General features: G+C 43.0%; 1 protein-coding gene across 9 annotated transcripts in view; it reads right to left on the minus strand.

Moving 5' to 3' along the window:
- LOC124116724 (coiled-coil and C2 domain-containing protein 2A-like) overlaps positions 1 to 18,602 on the minus strand; it is a 50,592-nt gene that overhangs the window by 30,066 nt on the left and 1,924 nt on the right. The window contains exons 2-20 of one of the 9 annotated variants that reach the window (XM_048400333.1): positions 18,241 to 18,355; positions 17,496 to 17,567; positions 16,280 to 16,354; positions 15,260 to 15,524; positions 14,257 to 14,411; positions 13,805 to 13,903; positions 11,925 to 12,008; positions 11,113 to 11,286; positions 10,826 to 10,859; positions 9,197 to 9,343; positions 7,741 to 7,880; positions 7,465 to 7,587; positions 6,645 to 6,854; positions 5,491 to 5,547; positions 4,518 to 4,585; positions 3,602 to 3,742; positions 2,029 to 2,185; positions 1,128 to 1,229; positions 772 to 904 (exon numbers count right to left, since the gene is read on the minus strand). In XM_048400333.1, coding sequence (XP_048256290.1) covers positions 772 to 904; positions 1,128 to 1,229; positions 2,029 to 2,185; positions 3,602 to 3,742; positions 4,518 to 4,585; positions 5,491 to 5,547; positions 6,645 to 6,854; positions 7,465 to 7,587; positions 7,741 to 7,880; positions 9,197 to 9,343; positions 10,826 to 10,859; positions 11,113 to 11,286; positions 11,925 to 12,008; positions 13,805 to 13,903; positions 14,257 to 14,411; positions 15,260 to 15,524; positions 16,280 to 16,354; positions 17,496 to 17,567; positions 18,241 to 18,330 — 2,326 coding nt within the window. In that variant the 5' untranslated portion in view covers positions 18,331 to 18,355. Of the gene's footprint in view, positions 1 to 771; positions 905 to 1,127; positions 1,230 to 2,028; positions 2,186 to 3,601; positions 3,743 to 4,517; positions 4,586 to 5,490; positions 5,548 to 6,644; positions 6,855 to 7,464; positions 7,588 to 7,740; positions 7,881 to 9,196; positions 9,344 to 10,825; positions 10,860 to 11,112; positions 11,287 to 11,924; positions 12,009 to 12,777; positions 12,856 to 13,804; positions 13,904 to 14,256; positions 14,412 to 14,543; positions 14,566 to 14,634; positions 14,657 to 14,725; positions 14,732 to 14,992; positions 15,015 to 15,170; positions 15,182 to 15,259; positions 15,525 to 16,279; positions 16,355 to 17,495; positions 17,568 to 18,240; positions 18,356 to 18,602 lie in introns of those variants that run through there. The other 8 variants (XM_048400335.1, XM_048400334.1, XM_048400340.1 and 5 more) reach the window with 8 other exon arrangements.

The raw sequence follows: 18,602 nt of genomic DNA on the forward strand, positions 1-18,602 counted from the left end.
AGTGATTCCAAGGCATTTCATTGGCTATGGCTAACCAAGCAACTTTTGGCATTTATGTTTCCATAAACCAGAAAGAAGTTACCACTAGCAGTGTACTATTTCCTGATGGTGCTCATGACGTGGGTTGCATTACTGCCCTGAATAATGTCACTGATTTCTACAGGTTATAGGTTATAGGGTTAATGATTAAATAAGCAGTCTGTGGAGTCTCTACTGTTGATAGATTTATTTAGATGAATGACTTAAATGTTTTTGCGTTTATGGAGGAATAAACGTAAAAAAAAACTATTTAAAAAAAACCCCCAAAATAGTAAAGTTAATTCTTAACAAACCAAGGATCATAATCAGGTCTAATCATTAGATTTAATCCATGTGAAGCAGATCCTTGAAGTTTAATGGCCAAGGGAGACAACTTTACATAGAAACAAGGGCATTTTAGATGACTGGGAAACTCATTAATGAAAGTATGAAGTTTGGATCAAGGTCAACTGAACAAATACAAATAAGTGTACAGTAAAACACGGTTATAATAAACTTAAAGTGATTGTTGAAAATTGTGAGCTACAATCTACGCTGTCTGGGTACGATGACACTCACTGAACCAAGTCACCGATCCTAACCACCTGAGTTTACAACCACCATAGGGGGCTACTACTAACCCAGAATCCCCCTGGGGTAAGATAATATTGAATACAAGGAGTGTTAGGGGGTGGGGGAATCAGTTTTGTTCTTACAAGCATGGGCTACTGATCTTCCAGGGTGTTCACTGACCTGGTCGTCTCCTGTTCTGCATGGCCTTGACCCTGATTGCCTCTTTGATGGCTTGCTCTTCAAATTTCTCCGGCATCTCAGGCTTCGGCAGCTCTTCCGCGTCTACAATCTCCTGGGCAGCCTTGAGAGACTCCTACAAGCATATCCACTCAGTTGTCAGCATTAGAGGAATCAAAGTATCAGAAGTGTCAGTGCACTGGTCGAAAAGAGGCTAAATATTTCATCAATGTGGAGCAGTGAACTTGCATCCTCTGCATGATGACAGAGTAGCCAACCTTCTAACCTGTTATTCATTTGTATCAGGAGAACTAGAACTGACAGAATCATGCCATTAGCAGGACATCAATGTGTCATACCTCAGTCTGCTCCTCTGTGGCTGAAGCGTTGCCACTCTGTCGTGATGCCTTCGATGCCTTTGATGCTCTACGTCCCTTCTTCAATTTTTTCTCCGCCTCTCTCTGTAGAAACATGAACATGACAGCAAATATACATTTGCACTTCTCACATGATCAGAGGGTGGCAAAAGCATGGAGACCATTGAAGGCATCAATATCCACCAGCAATGGCAAATACTTGTCGTGGATAAACATATGGAACTTGTTGCCATGGAAAGTTACTTTTCCCAAAAAATTCCCAAACCATCAAAAGGCACCAGTTCACCACTAGGTGTATCTATGTGCCAAGTTTGGTGAAGACATATTGTCAGTTTTTCAAGATCAGCTCTGGATATGAGCACTACCCCCTTTTCAATCGAAGTCAAAGTCGTTACTATGGAAACTTGTAAAATTAATTTTAAAAATATCCCAAACTATCAAAAAGCACCAGTTCTTCATAAGGCCAATGTATATGCCAAGTTTGTTGAAGAAATATTGTACAGTTTCAAGATCGGCTCCGGAAACAAGCACTGTAGCTATTTTCAGTCAAAGTCAAAGTTGTTGTCATGGAAATGAGAATACTTTTTTTCTCAAAGTTCCAAACTATCAAAAGCTACCAGTTCACCACTAAACTATCTATGTACAAAGTTTGCTGAAGAAATATTGTAGTGTCCATTTTAATACCCCCTGAAAAACACTTTGTAGGGGGATAATGAATTGACTGAGACAACCTGCAAATAGAATCTAATTCCTAGGCAATGTCAGATGTTTATTTTTCAAGCACCAACATCCAAACAAAAAATCTCTGAATATTGAATGTAAGAAATATTTACAAAACTTTTGAATACCTCAGGTATCATTTCATAAGCAGACATTTTCAAACCTTGTCGGCTTGCTGTTTCTCCCACAACAGGTTCTGTTCCCGGAAGATGGCCATCTTGCGGTTGTATTCCTCCTCATGTTCCTCCCGCGTCTCCTCCAACTCCTCCTCCATCTCCAGCTTCCACACCTCCTGGTCCCGGACTTTGTCCATGTCCTCTCTATAACACAGGGTAACATTACAGGGACTTGTCCTGCACTTTGTCCATCTCCTCTCTATAACACAGGGTAACATTAAAAGGACTGGTCCTGCTCCTTATCCATCTCCTCTCTATAATACACAAGGCAGAAGGGACTGATCCTCTACTTTCATCATATCCTCTCTATAACACAAGGTAATGTCAAAGGGGTCTTCTTCAGGCTCCTGTCAACAACACAACACAAATCCCTAGAAAACATTAAAAGGACTGGGACTTCACTCTCAAGCTGTTAACCAAAAAGTATATACTTACTTGGGTATATAAAAGTAACCTCATCTTTTCCATTTTTCAGTTTGGTATCTTTACTAAGAGAACACTCAGGAGATGCAGGATGACTGACCATGCCTGATTATGTCACGGCATCACTCGCCTCAGTGACGACACCGGCATTGTTCCCCCTTACCTGCGGACCTGCAGCTTAACAGTGGTGGATGGCATCACTCGCCTCAGTGACGACACCGGCATTGTTCCCACTTACCTGCGGACCTGCAGCTTAACAGTGGTGGACGGCATCCCTCGCCTCAGTGACGACACCGGCATTGTTCCCCCTTACCTGCGGACCTGCAGCTTAACAGTGGTGGATGGCATCACTCGCCTCAGTGACGACACCGGCATTGTTCCCACTTACCTGCGGACCTGCAGCTTAACAGTGGTGGACGGCATCCCTTGCCTCAGTGACGACACCGGCATTGTCCCCCTTACCTGCGGACCTGCAGCTTAACAGTGGTGGATGGCATCACTCGCCCCAATGACGACACCGGCATTGTTCCCCCTCACCTGCGGACCTGCAGCTTAACAGTGATGGACGGCATCCCTCGCCTCAGTGACGACACCGGCATTGTTCCCCCTTACCTGCGGACCTGCAGCTTAACAGTGGTGGATGGCATCACTTGCCCCAATGACGACACCGGCATTGTTCCCCCTCACCTGCGGACCTGCAGCTTAACAGTGGTGGATGGCATCACTCGCCCCAATGACGACACCGGCATTGTTCCCCCTCACCTGCGGACCTGCAGCTTAACAGTGATGGACGGCATCCCTCGCCTCAGTGACGACACCGGCATTGTTCCCCCTTACCTGCGGACCTGCAGCTTAACAGTGGTGGATGGCATCACTCGCCCCAATGACGACACCGGCATTGTTCCCCCTCACCTGCGGACCTGCAGCTTAACAGTGATGGACGGCATCCCTCGCCTCAGTGACGACACCGGCATTGTTCCCCCTTACCTGCGGACCTGCAGCTTAACAGTGGTGGATGGCATCACTCGCCCCAATGACGACACCGGCATTGTTCCCCCTCACCTGCAGACCTGTAGCTTAACAGTGGTGGATGGCATCCCTCGCCTCAGTGACGACACCGGCATTGTTCCCCCTTACCTGCGGACCTGCAGCTTAACAGTGGTGGATGTAAACTTCTGGAACTCTCTCTGTTTCTTCACCTCCTTCCAAGTGTTGATGATGTTCTTCAGAAGCTGCCGGTCGGTAAGCTCCTCGCGGTCCCGCATCACACGGGTTTGCCTGAGATTAAGGAAAGTGACGAGTGTATGTACACTAATACTATCCAAGCTTAATACTTGTCAGGACATAAATACAGACAAAAATAATGAACATATTTCTCATTCAAATTCTAAATTTAAGTTGACATTAACCATATCCAGAACAATTTTGACAGAAAATATTATTTTCTGATATATGAGCTAATTTGTAAAGATTATTCTTGTGGACATTCTCTTACAACACAGCCATGACTTTATATTTGAATCTTATCAGATAGATAGCAACAAAACATTTCAACAGTCAAGGAGAGGAGCTTTCATTTAGTGATTATAGTGGAAACCTTACAAAGGCTGATGTAACTCAACATTTTGACACGGAAATATGACCACATTCTACTTTTCTCACTCCACAAGCAGGACAAGTAAGATGTGCATGTATTCCTAGAAAGTATCCCTCCCCTCCCCATTAACTGTGACTTGTTCGTACCCTCTTGGTCTGAGTTATTGGAAGTTACTGAGCAAATTGATCAGTTAACTGAAGAGGGTGTTTTAGTTTATTGTCACAAACGTTTGATGTATTAATAATTTATGGATAAATTATTGAAATGTTTATGAAAAATGTACCATTACTATGTACCTGTTGTGTTGTAGTTTCACTATGTGGCTGTAATAATGTCATGTTAGAAGTGTAGCATAGTGTGCCACACAAAAACAGGAATAAGTGGCCAACTGCATACAGAGACACCTTTGTCCCATGATTAGATTAATGAGGGTGGACTGTACGGCAGTGAACTAACCTTATTTCATACTTGTAGTCCACCAGCCTCCTCTCGTAGTTTGCTCTGTCCGCTACACTCATCTCTCCCTATTGAAACAATGTTATTTTAGGCAACAGGAATCCAGATCAGGAACAGATACTATATGACCAGAATTTGAAGACGACATGACCTGTGTCCAAGCTCTCTGTGAAGGTTTGTTTGTTTGTTTGTTTGTTGTTTAACGCCGCACTCAGCAATATTCCAGCTTAAAGATGGCAGTCTGTAAATAATCAAGTCTGGACAAGACAATTCAGTGATTGACATCGTGAGCATTAGTCTATGCAATTGGGATGCAAAGATATGCATCAACCAAATCAGCAAGCCTAAGCATCCGATCCTGTCAGTCGCCTCTTACGACAAGCATATCGCCTCTTACGGAAGGCATGGGTTGCTGAAGACTTATTCTACCCCGGGTCTTCACGGCACTCACTGTGAAGGAGTGGTGGGCACAGAATGAGCCGCTCAATGACTGACAGACACTAAACAAAATAGATTGTTGTTCACAATATCAACCACTCTTTTTTTAATGATCCAGATTGGAATATTTACAGGCCAGTTATAATATTTCTTATACTTGTCTTATGATTAGAAAAGGTGGATCATTACATTGCTATCAAACATTAGTTTGGTTTGATTACTTGATGCCGTGATTGTCACCGGGTTGTAAAACCAGTGTAGTCACAATCTAGTGACCGCACCGCTTTCCTCTCTCTTAATTGTCCAGCTTCCATCACCATTCAGCAATATCCAGCGGTTGTCAGTGTCCAGAGTCTTTACAACCATTATTAGAGAAATAGTGACCCATAAATTTGGTTCTCTAGCGGTTTAAATCACATGACTAACTTAAGTCGGAGAACAGTATCTTGTTACCTGGTAACAAGGTTTGAAATATATATTTTGAATCATACAAAACTGAATGTCTATCAACACATCAAAATGATGGCGTACAAACCTTGTGTGACAATATATGATCCTTCAAATGGAGGGCCGAGTTCTTCAGAGCTCTCAGCTGAAAGTACACAAAAGGACCCAGATGTATTCAGTAGGTTTTCCAATTAAACATGTGTAAAAAGGGAAAGGATTTTTAGGATATTAATGCTATAAAAATTAAATGTCAATTATAACTGATTTTATTGAATGAACTTTGATCATATTCTTGTATGGTTATCTACATGATCACGGGTAAACTAGTCTACGTCATCTTCCCACGGCAGGGGAGTTAACTGACTGTAAAAGTCCAGTTTCCACCCTTGCCGAACTAGGCCTGAATGTCTGGGTTCGATCAAAGCCCCACCAGTGACTATTACGAGTTATATCCCTTTATGTTCCTCCTATTGACCAATCAGATTCAACCTCTGACATCACTTGCATTTGCTTCAAACAAAATGGTGGTGCCCAGTGAAGCCAATCTGATCGATAATCAAGATCCATATTGTAATAAAACAGGTCTTACTTCACAAAATCCATCAAGTCACATGAGCACCTTGACTAAAAACGTTAAAAGATTGGGAAAATATCTGTTGATGCTATGTTGCAAATCCTGCAATCGACCGAAATCTGCACGACAGTTTACGAATCGGATGTTGATTTTGTTTTTGTTTGTTGATTTTGACTGGACTATGCATGTAGACTCATTAATTCACCCCCAAAATAACTCCATAATACCAGCCTAGTTTGGCAAGGGTGGAAAGTGGACTTTTATAGTCAGGTAACTCCCTTGCCTCTAGAAGATGGTTTAAGTGAGAATGGTAAATGTTGGTCATGAAACATCAGACAAAATGTCTCCAGTTATTGTACCAACTGCCAATACATATAATCAGTCAGGATGATCTCTGCAATTCTGAGGGGGTTAATTTCCATTACTCTGTGTTGGACAAACATCATTTCAGTTCCCAGATTTTTTGACAGTATAATATAAACATTAATGATTTATTGCTCTAACTGAAATCAGTAATCACAGAATACCGCACATACAATGCTCGAAGTGTCTCAATATATATCTCGTATATTATCATAGCTTAGTCGTAAAATATGCTTAACTATACAACTTGATGGTTACAAATTTTGAAGAAATACACATAAGCATTAACAAATGATTATTCAAACCTTCTCGATGAGGAATTCTGTGATATTTTTTTTCTTTCTGACGAGATACAGCCGGTTGAGCTCTGTCAGTCGTTGAGACAGGACATGTTCCTTGCTGAACAGATGATGATGAGTGAAGCTGATGGAGTTGATGTCGACGTCAAGCTGGTACCGCCCTGAGCCGTCAATAGCCCCATCTATGTAGCGGCAGTCAAACTCACGCATGATCGCCTGTATGATATAAGGCTACTTTAAACCGCAGTCATAGGAAATCAAATGATCAGTTAAACTCAAATACATGCACTTTGTACTGTCTACATGTTCTGAAACACAGCAAGCACATGTTCCAAGGTTGACCACACATGGCAAGCTTGACTCCAGTTTCTAGACCGCTCGTCCTACCCCACACCCATTCAGCAGCAACTGGGTACTCGGCAGAGGCTGCTTAGGTTAAATACTCCCAAAGGAGCTGAGAATAAAATTTGAATGCACACGGATCCAATTTTTTCAAATACAGTAAACTACGGTCATAATGAATTCAAAGGGACCATTAATGTTAGTTTATTACAAACATATATCAACATATATACAGCAATGGACGGGACCGAAAACAGTTCTTTACATCTGTTAGTTTGTTATAAGCGTATTCTTTATAATCATAGTTTACTGTAATAATGTCAAGACTTTGAGCATGCCTTCTAAGGACTTGAGTCTTGCGATGTATACATGCTGCTGCAATATTATTTTTATTTAGATATATGACATAGCGACGCGATAATGTCACATATTTGTCAACAACAAAAGGGTAATGAAACGAGTAGACTATGATGGTGTTCCTCACCTTCCGAAACACTGTTTCCAGGTATGGCTCCACCTCCTCAGGTACGATTGGCCGTGAGGGGGTAGACCTCAGCGGGTCCGGCAATGCTATGATCTGTCCATCTTCACCAAACCAACGTCTTCCCTACAACACATCAACATCTGCAGATCACACTTTCCTAAAAACTGCCTCATTCACACAGGAAACAGATTAAGTCTGAATTTTTATTTGGTCTCAATGAAATTATCATTATTATATTAATTTCAATGAAAGTAAAATCAAAAATAGATTGGGTACCTTGTCTGGCTCGTGCAGCAGCCTGTTCTCCATCTTGTTTTGGTTGCGGGTGGGGATGAGGGGTCGTGTGCCAACATACAGACCCTCCTCCTCCAAGAACCGGGGGGCCAGGTCCTGCCCTACCTTCTCAGATGTGGGCACTGACACAACAAGATGCACGTTACAGGAATCCATCAAGCATACAATCCAAGCATGCATTTTTTCATCTGTAATATGTTATGAACTAGAATAAAACTGGCCCCATACATCAAACTTCCCCTGCACATTTTTGTCAACTTTGGCATTTTGTTGCTGCTATGGTTACAACTCATGTGTAAGGCTATAAAAAAATAATAGTCTTGGGTTCTCAGGCACAGCCCGTATCATCATAAAGTCCGCTGCATGTTTCGTTTTTATTTTGTACCCTCCCTCATCTCCCCTTGAACTTGATTTACAATCAGCTCAAGTGTGGGCTTCGTGCACCTAAACAATTGGATACACTATGTGTGGCAGTGTCTTTTTTATAGTTTATCAGGATACATATGGTATTGGTTTTAGAGTGTAATTGGTGTATTTTATTAGATTATGTACGGTACACGTTTCCAGCCTGATTGCCCCAAGCTGAACTTGGGCTGGTCAGTTCTTTTGTTTATTGTGAGGGTTGAAGTATTCTTTTGTCTTGCTTTTAGAGGGCAAGCTTCTAAACTAACACAAGCACTAAGTCACTAAAATATGTTTGCTTTCCGTTAAGTGTTGTACATACAGTTAAAAAACACTGGTGCCTTGTGCAAAAGGGGAATTCCATGGTCCCAATGTGAAGTATACAGGTTACATGTTACCATGGTTACTTCAGATCGTTAGGTATCTACTGTCGAAAAACTTTGCGGTGAGTGAGTATAGTTTTATGCTGCTTTTAGCAATATTTCAGCAATATCGCGGCAGGGGACACCAGAAATGAGCATCAGACATTGTACCCATGTCGGGAATCTTACCCGGGTCTTTGGGGTGAAGAGCGAACACTTTAACCACTAGGCTACCCTGACCTCCCCAAACTTTGTGATGAATCATGATGGTAAAATGATCAACTTATTTTGATTTTTGAAGTATGTTGACAATTATATATTTAAAACCTGTTAACAAGATTAGTTTACTCAATGTGTGTATGATGCTGCCTTGATGCTAGCCTTCTGCAGGTACAAACTTATGGTGACCCGTGAAGATCTGGGGTAGAATAAGTCTTCAGCAACCCATGCTTGCCGTAAAAGGCGACTATGCTTGTCGTAAGGCGACTAAAGGGATTGGGTGGTCAGACTCGCTGTCTTGGTTGATGCATGTCATCAATATATCCCAATTGCGTGGATCGATGCTCATGATATCAATCACTGGATTGTCTGGTCCAGACTCAATTATTTAGACCACTGTCATATAGATGGAATATTGCTTAGTGCAGCGTTAAACAAAAAACAAACAAACTTACGGCTGATGAGTGACGGGATGTATAATAATTTCTCTTCTTTCTCTCGCAGCTTATCAGGGGCAGTAACTTCGGCTCGGCCCACAGTGGTCTGACCGTACCCTCCTTCGTCTCCCTCCACACCAAAGTCTTCTAGAAGGGGCTTCTCATCTGTGCAGAGATCAGAAACATCCTCAAACAGATGCATAACCATATTAGAGATATATAACAGTATAACAGATATATTACACCATAAGGAATATACAACAGTATAACAGATATATAACACCATAATGAATACCTAACAGTATGACAGATATATAACACCATAATGAATACCTAACAGTATAACAGATATATTACACCATAATGAATACCTAACAGTATAACAGATATATTACACCATAATGAATATGTAACAGTATAACAGATATGTACAACAAAATAACAGATATGACACAAGATATATAACAATATAACAGATATATACCATCACAATGATATATGGTATATACTATACATAACAGTAAATGGATGCTTAACACAATGGATATATAACAGATATATAACAGTATAACAGATATATTACATCATAACATATGATATTTTACAAATTTTGGTGAAGCTCAGGATACCCTCTTGCTCACTGAGCACAGAGCACTAAACAGAGCACTCACTGACACACTCACTGACACACTCAACCTCCTAGGATCAGGTGAGCGAGTGAATTATTTTCTATTTTGTTTTGAACCCAACCCCTATTCATTCACATCATGGAGTGTCAGCTTAATGTGGGAGGAAAGCCCAAATGGATGCATGTCTTTGATGTTGATCACTTGGGTAAACCCTGGAGCATGGGAATGGTGTCAACAAACCAAGAGATCTGGACCCATCTAGAATTTGAACACACAATATGATCCTGGCATGACTAAGGGAAGCAACTCTGCACAGTGAAGTTGGTGTCTCAAATGACCATGATGACACAGCAACCCTTGCTCCCACTGAATGAGTGACATGGATGTTAATAACCCTTCCTCACCAAAAACCAATGGTATGTCGAGTAAATGTAGGAGGAAAACCCATGGCAATGCGTGTTGCTAAATTCTTACAAATTTGCATAGCACATTTTCCAAGTAACAACTGCTCAAATGTGCTTAGAACCTCATTGATCTAGTCAAAGGCTCTCTTGAAGAGACAGGTTTTAAATGTGTCTTTCTAAAGTTTGTCAGATTTTCTGTTTCTCAGATTTCTTGTGGCAGACTGTTCCATAGCCATGGGCCAGCATGTTGAAATGACCTGTCACCATGTGTGTCGGTACGTGACTTTGGCACCAATAGCTGATGTTGATCTTTCGATCGGAGAGAACGTGCAGGCCTGTATGGTACTATCAGTTCCTGGAAGTATGCAGGAGCCACACTATGCATTGCCTGGTAAACCAGAATTACTAGATTCAGATGCGGATGGTGCTGACAAACCAAGAATCAACAAACAGGGTGCTTACAGTGCTTCCTAGTGTGATATATCTGCCAATAAAGACAATAAAGACATGTGGGCTAAAAAAGGGTTCTTCTTGGCCCAAGTGTGCCCGAAATCCCAATTCTAGTACTTTGATGTCTAGAGACAGTTGGGTATGCAAAGTTTTGTAAAAGTTACCTTCTGGTTTGTCATCTTTCTTTTTATCTCCTTCCTGAAAAAAAGGGAAACAATTATCTTTTATTGTTTTCTCCTACTTTCTAAGGCTCTTCTCTGTGTGAAACTAATAAATGAAACTACATCTCAGGACCCAACAACATCAACTTCAGCACTCTGGTTTAAGTCAAGGTTTAACCCTCCTAGAAATGAATGGGTGACCTTGATTTTGCCCATTCTTTAACATAATCTCACTTAAAGCAAATGTTTTTAGAAAACATTCCAATATCTAGAGGAATGACTGTCCCCACCTCTCCTTCTCCCTCCTCCTTCTCCTCGCTTGTCCCTTCCTTTGGCTCCGTCTCCTCCTCCTTCTTGTCCTCGGGTTTTGTTTCTCCTTCTTTCTTCTCCTCCACTTCCGGTTCGGGTTCATACTCCCGAGTGAAGAAGTCGAACGCCTCTTCTGCAGTTGGCATTCCCATTTCCTGTAACGTATCACATCACACATTATCTGCATGAAAAAGTATACAAAATAATTCTTGTAAACATGTTAAAAGAATTATACAATACATAGAAAGTAGAAGATAATTTGTTTTAAGGGGGAAATACATCAATGTCTGGCTATGAAAGTAAGTGATTTATATGGCAATAACATGTCCGAAAAAAAAGCACCTCCCAAACACAACATTGTGACAGTCATGAAACATGTGACCTTTATCCACCATTACATTCCTGATTGTGAGCAGATGCATATTGTTTTCATCGAACTGAACGGTCAAAGACACTTATTTAACACATTAGTGATGTTGGCTGCAAAATGTAAATTTGGAATTTGATATTCCGACCACTTTCACGACCTAGTGCGTCACCATCTCATCACACCCATTAAAATATGATCACCTACTCTCCTGCAGATAGGATCAAATCACTTCCATTTTCCAATACCAAATAGATCAGAAGACATTGTATTGGTGATTTTTAACATCCCCTACACTTTTGTCAAAGTATATTATACAAAGGCAATAACATATCTTTCAAGTTGTGTTTTTGTAAAACACTTTGGGAAAATGAATAGAGAAAGACTGGCTGTCAATGGGAAACAGGGTAAATACATGCGTCTTACCTTATCAGACTTTGGCCCTTTCTTCTTCCAGCGCAACTTCAGTTTCTGAGCTTGAAGTTTTTCTTCCATTTCCTCCTCAGTGATCTGAAAAACATGTGCAGGATTATATTTATGAGAGCTCCAGAAGTGAAGGTAAAACATTTTTGAGGCTTCTCCTGCCTATGTCCTGCTGTGTGACTGTGTCAAACCATGTCCTCACCATGTCCTGCCTGATGTCCCACTGTCTGACTCACCTCTGTGTCAAACCGTGTCCTCGCCTTCTCTTGGCTGATGTCTCGCTGTCTGACTCACCTCTGTGTCAAACCGTGTCCTCGCCTTCTCTTGGCTGATGTCCACTGTCTGACTCACCTCTGTGTCAAACCGTGTCCTCGCCTTCTCTTGGCGGATGTCTCGCTGTCTGACTCACCTCTGTGTCAAACCGTGTCCTCGCCTTCTCTTGGCTGATGTCTCGCTGTCTGACTCACCTCTGTGTCAAACCGTGTCCTCGCCTTCTCTTGGCGGATGTCTCGCTGTCTGACTCACCTCTGTGTCAAACCGTGTCCTCGCCTTCTCTTGCCCGATGTACCGCTGTCTGACTCACCTCTGTGTCAAACCGTGTCCTCGCCTTCTCCTGCCTGATGTCCCACTGTCTGACTCACCTCTGTGTCGAACCGTGTCCTCGCCTTCTCCTGCCTGATGTCTCGCTGTGTGACTCACTTCTGTGTCGAACCGTGTCCTCGCCTTCTCTTGGCTGATGTCCCACTGTCTGACTCACCTCTGTGTCGAACCGTGTCCTCGCCTTCTCCTGCCCGATGTCTCGCTGTGTGACTCACCTCTGTGTCGAACCTGCCTGATGTACTGCAGTCTGACTCACCTCTGTGTCGAACCGTGTCCTCGCCTTCTCGTGCCTGATGTCCCACTGTCTGACTCACCTCTGTGTCGAACCGTGTCCTCGCCTTCTCCTGCCTGATGTCTCGCTGTGTGACTCACCTCTGTGTCGAACCGTGTCCTCGCCTTCTTGTGCCTGATGTCCCACTGTCTGACTCACCTCTGTGTCGAACCATGTCCTCGCCTTCTCGTGCCTGATGTCCCACTGTCTGACTCACCTCTGTGTCGAACCGTGTCCTCGCCTTCTCCTGCCTGATGTCTCGCTGTGTGACTCACTTCTGTGTCGAACCGTGTCCTCGCCTTCACTTGCCTGATGTCCCACTGTCTGACTCACCTCTGTGTCGAACTGTGTTCTCGCCTTCACTTGCCCGATGTACTGCAGTCTGACTCACCTCTGTGTCGAACCATGTCCTCGCCTTTTCGTGCCTGATGTCCCACTGTCTGACTCACCTCTGTGTCGAACCGTGTCCACGCCTTCTCCTGCCTGATGTCTCGCTGTGTGACTCACCTCTGTGTCGAACCGTGTCCTCGCCTTCTCCTGCCTGATGTCTCGCTGTGTGACTCACCTCTGTGTCGAACCGTGTCCTCGCCTTCTCGTGCCTGATGTCCCACTGTCTGACTCACCTCTGTGTCGAACCGTGTCCTCGCCTTCTCCTGCCCGATGTACTGCAGTCTGACTCACCTCTGTGTCGAACCGTGTCCTCGCCTTCTCCTGCCTGATGTCTCGCTGTGTGACTCACCTCTGTGTCGAACCGTGTCCTCGCCTTCTCCTGCCTGATGTCCCACTGTCTGACTCACCTCTGTGTCGAACCGTGTCCTCGCCTTCTCCTGCCTGATGTCCCACTGTCTGACTCACCTCTGTGTCAAACCGTGTCCTCGCCTTCTCTTGCCTGATGTCTCACTGTCTGACTCACCTCTGTGTCAAACCGTGTCCTCGCCTTCTCTTGCCTGATGTCTCGCTGTGTGACTCACCTCTGTGTCGAACCTGCCTGATGTCCCACTGTCTGACTCACCTCTGTGTCGAACCGTGTCCTCGCCTTCTCGTGCCTGATGTCCCGCTGTCTGGCACGCTCCTCTCTAGCCTCCTCTCTCATCTCATCTTCAGCTTGTTCCTGCAACAAACAAAATTAAGTAAAAAAACAAATGTTTGTTTGTTGAAAAATCTGCACCCAGTAATATTCCAACAAATAAAGGCAGTATGTTAATTATCAAATCTGGACCAGACAATTCAGTGATTGATATTATGAGCACTAATCCACTTCATCTGGGTACAGTGTCACCGAGGCTGACCACCCCATCCATATAGTTTGCTCTGACGACCAGTATTATTTACTGGGGAGTATTCTAACCTAGAATACCAAGGGGCCGAAACCAAATACCATGAATGCTTGGAGACAGTTGATGTCAAGCATGCAGTACCTCAGAATTCCCAGGGGGCTTCTGAACAAAAAACGCTTCCTCTCACCCTAGCTTTCTCAAGAACTTTCTTCATCTTGGCTCGGAGAGATGATCCTCGTGGAGCTTTTGTTGTTGTCTCCGTCGACTCTGTTGGAACTGTAGCCATGGTGATCTCGCCTGTGTCTGGTGGTGCTGTCTCCATAGTGGTGTCCGGCATGGAGACTGTCACAACACAAACATGCTAACACTTCATGATGGTAAAAGGTTGCTAATCAAAATGTGACATGTTGTGTGTTAACTTGACATTGCTAATAAACTGACCACACCCACAGTCAGTTAAGTGACCACACCCACCTTCCCCTGTAGGTGTGGTCTCTTCCTCCGACCCCTCCTCTGTTGCTTCTAAACTTACCACACCAACAGTCAGTTAAGTGACCACACCCACCTTCCCCTGTAGGCGTGGTCTCTTCCTCCGACCCCTCCCCTATTGCTTCTAAACTTACCACACCAACAGTCAGTCAAGTGACTACACCCACCTTCCCCTGTAGGGGTGGCCTCTTCCTCCGACCCCTCCCCTATTGCTACTAATGACCACACCAACAGTTAGTCAAGTGACTACACCCACCTTCCCCTGTAGGCGTGGCCTCTTCCTCCGACCCCTCCCCTATTACTACTAATGACCACACCAACAGTTAGTCAAGTGACTACACCCACCTTCCCCTGTAGGCGTGGTCTCTTCCTCCGACCCCTCCCCTATTACTACTTATGACCACACCAACAGTTAGTCAAGTGACTACACCCACCTTCCCCTGTAGGCATGGCCTCTTCCTCCGACCCCTCCCCTATTGCTACTAATGACCACACCAACAGTTAGTCAAGTGACTACACCCACCTTCCCCAGCAGGCGTGGCCTCTTCCTCCGACCCCTCCCCTATTGCTACTAATGACCACACCAACAGTTAGTCAAGTGACTACACCCACCTTCCCCTGTAGGCGTGGCCTCTTCCTCCGACCCCTCCCCTATTGCTACTAATGACCACACCAACAGTTAGTCAAGTGACTACACCCACCTTCCCCTGTAGGTGTGGTCTCTTCCTCTGGTTTGATTGTCTCTGTCACCTCCTCTTCTGCTGGCATGGGGATTGTCCCATCTTCTGTCTCCAGCGGCTGGGGCGCCTCAGCCTCCCTTGCAGACTCCTCTGCCTCGGCAGCAGCAATGGCTGCAGCGAGCTCCTCCTCCCTGGCTGTCTCCTCCTCAATCTTCTTGCGACTCTTCATCTTCATCGTCTTCAGCTCCCCGCTCACGTCATCTTTAGGTGTCACCAGTTGGGACAACTAGAATTGTATCAAAATGTTTAATGCAGTATGGCACTCTTCAGCAATATTAAACTCACCTAATCAGTTATGAGTCGTAAGAAGAATTTTAAAAAGTTGTTTTTTTACCTCAATTCATGTTAAATTACCAATCTCATTAAAATCAGATCTTAGTTCTAGCTTTCGCTAAACAAAGATCTGAAGACATCCCATTACGTCTGAACGAACTTTCATCTGACCAATCAGAGTGTCGCTTACCAGGTCAGGAAAGTGACAGTCAGAATGTGTTTTCTAATCATGAACCTCCAAATGTTTAACACAGGGTTTTCCAAACAACAGTCCATTATCTATCAAATAAATTGTCCATCTGTTGTTTCAGTTGGATAAACATTTGAATGAAAGAGATTTTGCATTGCATGTGTGAAGTACTGAAATACAATCTAGGCCATCTATTAGACATTCCAGTATGTTCAGTTTTCAATTTTTGAATTGATATCTTTGTGAGAATATTTTTCAAAGCGTAGTTGCCAATTTGAATCATAGCTCGACGAAGATGCTTTCTGATTGGCTAATATCAACTTCTTGTTAGTCATTTCATTAGTCAGTCAAAGTTCAAAAAGGTCGTTCTGACATGACCCATAATGGGATGTCCTCTTTGTTTAGCTGTAGAGAGAACATATATCTGATCTTAATGACAGTTTAATGATGTTTAATGGTGTTTAATTACAGGACATAATATTGTGAATTTATTGGTCACATAGACCTCATGATGTTACCTCCCTCTGCCGCCGTTTGTGCCGTGTCTTCACATCCTTCACCAGGGAATGGGCCTGCTCCACTTCCTCTCTGGCCTACAGTCCACCAATACACTTCAGTCAGTATCATAACATACGTACACACACAATATCTTCGCTCACCTATTTTGAATATGTTGGCCATCTAGAGTGAGTGAGAGAGTTGTGTTTAACGCCGCTTTAAACAGTATTCCAGTCATATCACGGCGTGTCAGCTTAATGTGGGAGGAAAGCCCGAAGTGATGCAGGTCTCAGAGGTTTACCACTTCGGTGAAACCCAAGAGCACGGGTATAGTGCTGACAAACCTAGAAACATAATCGGGGCGAACCGGGATTCGAACCCACAATCATAGGTTTCTAGCGTGCCCAAGGGACGCAACTCTGCACAGCAAATTGCGGCGCCTTAGACGACTGGGCCACCCGTGCCCCCTGGCCATTTAGAAGAAATATTTGGCTAACTGATACTACAAAGTATTTTACTCTTGACTATAATCATTTACAATATTGACCAAGGTACCGTGTTGGAAAATAAGAGGGGTCCTGAAGTCCATGAAGTTTTCTCCTATATTATTTAATCCAGAGCTGCAGGGCTTATGACAAAGACCCCTCGACTTTCTGGCTTGATTTCGAACACTGTACAACTACAAGGATATAACATACTCTGATAACACCTTTTACAGATCCACATAATCAAAACCAGGCTTTCAGGAATCACCTGGCTGACCTTTGTTTACGGATTTGGGAATTTCTAACACATACATGATAGATGAGGGTTTAATGATAAGTCTGTTCATAATGCACTGAATTCCACTCAGTGAGTTCTCATAGCCATACATTAGTATTAACCCGGTCAATGTATAGGTGCACACTCGAATTTCATTCTCAGCTCCCTGGGAAGTATACAACCCATGCTGATTATGAGGCGGTATTAGGTCAACATTGGTCAATGGTCACATTACAATCTCATCCTATCGGGTACCCATTCACTGCAGAGTGTACAGAGGCATATTTGGGACAGTCACTGGCCTAAGGACAGACCACATGTTACATGTGTTTCAGTGTGAGGCAGGACCGAAGCCCGAGAAATTCTACGAAGACACCCATCACTATTCTTCGTGATAGTGACCTGTATGCTGTGCACAGGACCATGTGCCACCATGCACTAGTAAGAACAATAATTAATATGATAATAACATACACTGAGTTCAGCAGCTGACGACTCCCCCTCCGTCTGGGAGAAGGCCTGGTACGCTGCCTCTGTGTCGGAGTCCTACAGCAACAAGAAATCATCATTTGTCACTAATTTAAAATTCTTTCCGTCACTACAGGCAGAGCTCTAGATAACTTTTTGAGCAACTGAGTTTTTACTCTAGGGTTTCTATTTTAATTGGGTTATTACATTTTTCATTGGGGAACCAATATTTTTTCACTCATCTATTCATCACTCTATTGGGTTTTTCCCAAACTTTGTGAACATTTCAAGATTTAAAAAAACTGAAATAATGTTCTAAATATATAGGCTTGACTCGGAAAGTAACTTAGCTCGTAATTGTGTTTTGTAAATTAGCTCCTTTGTACACTTGCTGAAAAAGCTTCATAGGGTATTTACCTAGCTCTTCTTATACATTTTAATTTTTCATTTAATGCATGTGTTTCTGTACACAAGTAAATTGAAAGTAATTGAGTTTTGAATACTTTTGGGGGGTATTTTACACAAATACACAGCTTATCTATAGATCTGTACAGGCCTTGAAAGAAAACATTAAAAAAATTCATTTCCCTTTCCTATCTCCTTACCATGCTTACCCTAGTATTTTTCTTCGGGAATCAAACAATTAATTGGAACGGAGATACTTCAAAGTTATATAACAATAATATTTGAACTCAAAACAGGTGAATTTGTGTTTCAAGTGATAAAACAAAGATTTGACAAAAGTACTCACAATTCCTGCATTGACCAGACCCTCCTCTTCTCCATCTTTGGAACTGAGTAGTTTCTGTTTCCGACGCTTTACCTTTGGTTTGTCAGCCATCTTTGCACCAACTGTAACTTAATCACTACAATCATAAAAAACTACTGTTATTATTTGTATATGCATCAATGCTATTGAAGGCCGAAGAATAAATATGAAATACACACTAAGTTCAAATAAATGTTGTACTAGCACAAGATACACCTTGGCGAAATTATTATTACAGAGTAATAATTCCTTTGTTCATGTTGTTAAAACTAAGAGTATTGAAACCAGAGCAATTGTCCCTGGACCAAATTTTCATAACCTGAATATATCGCAATATCCATAGC

The sequence above is a fragment of the Haliotis rufescens genome, unplaced genomic scaffold (genome assembly GCF_023055435.1).
Source record: "Haliotis rufescens isolate VD_foot unplaced genomic scaffold, xgHalRufe1.0.p SCAF_2, whole genome shotgun sequence".
In the NCBI taxonomy this organism is placed as follows: domain Eukaryota; kingdom Metazoa; phylum Mollusca; class Gastropoda; order Lepetellida; family Haliotidae; genus Haliotis; species Haliotis rufescens.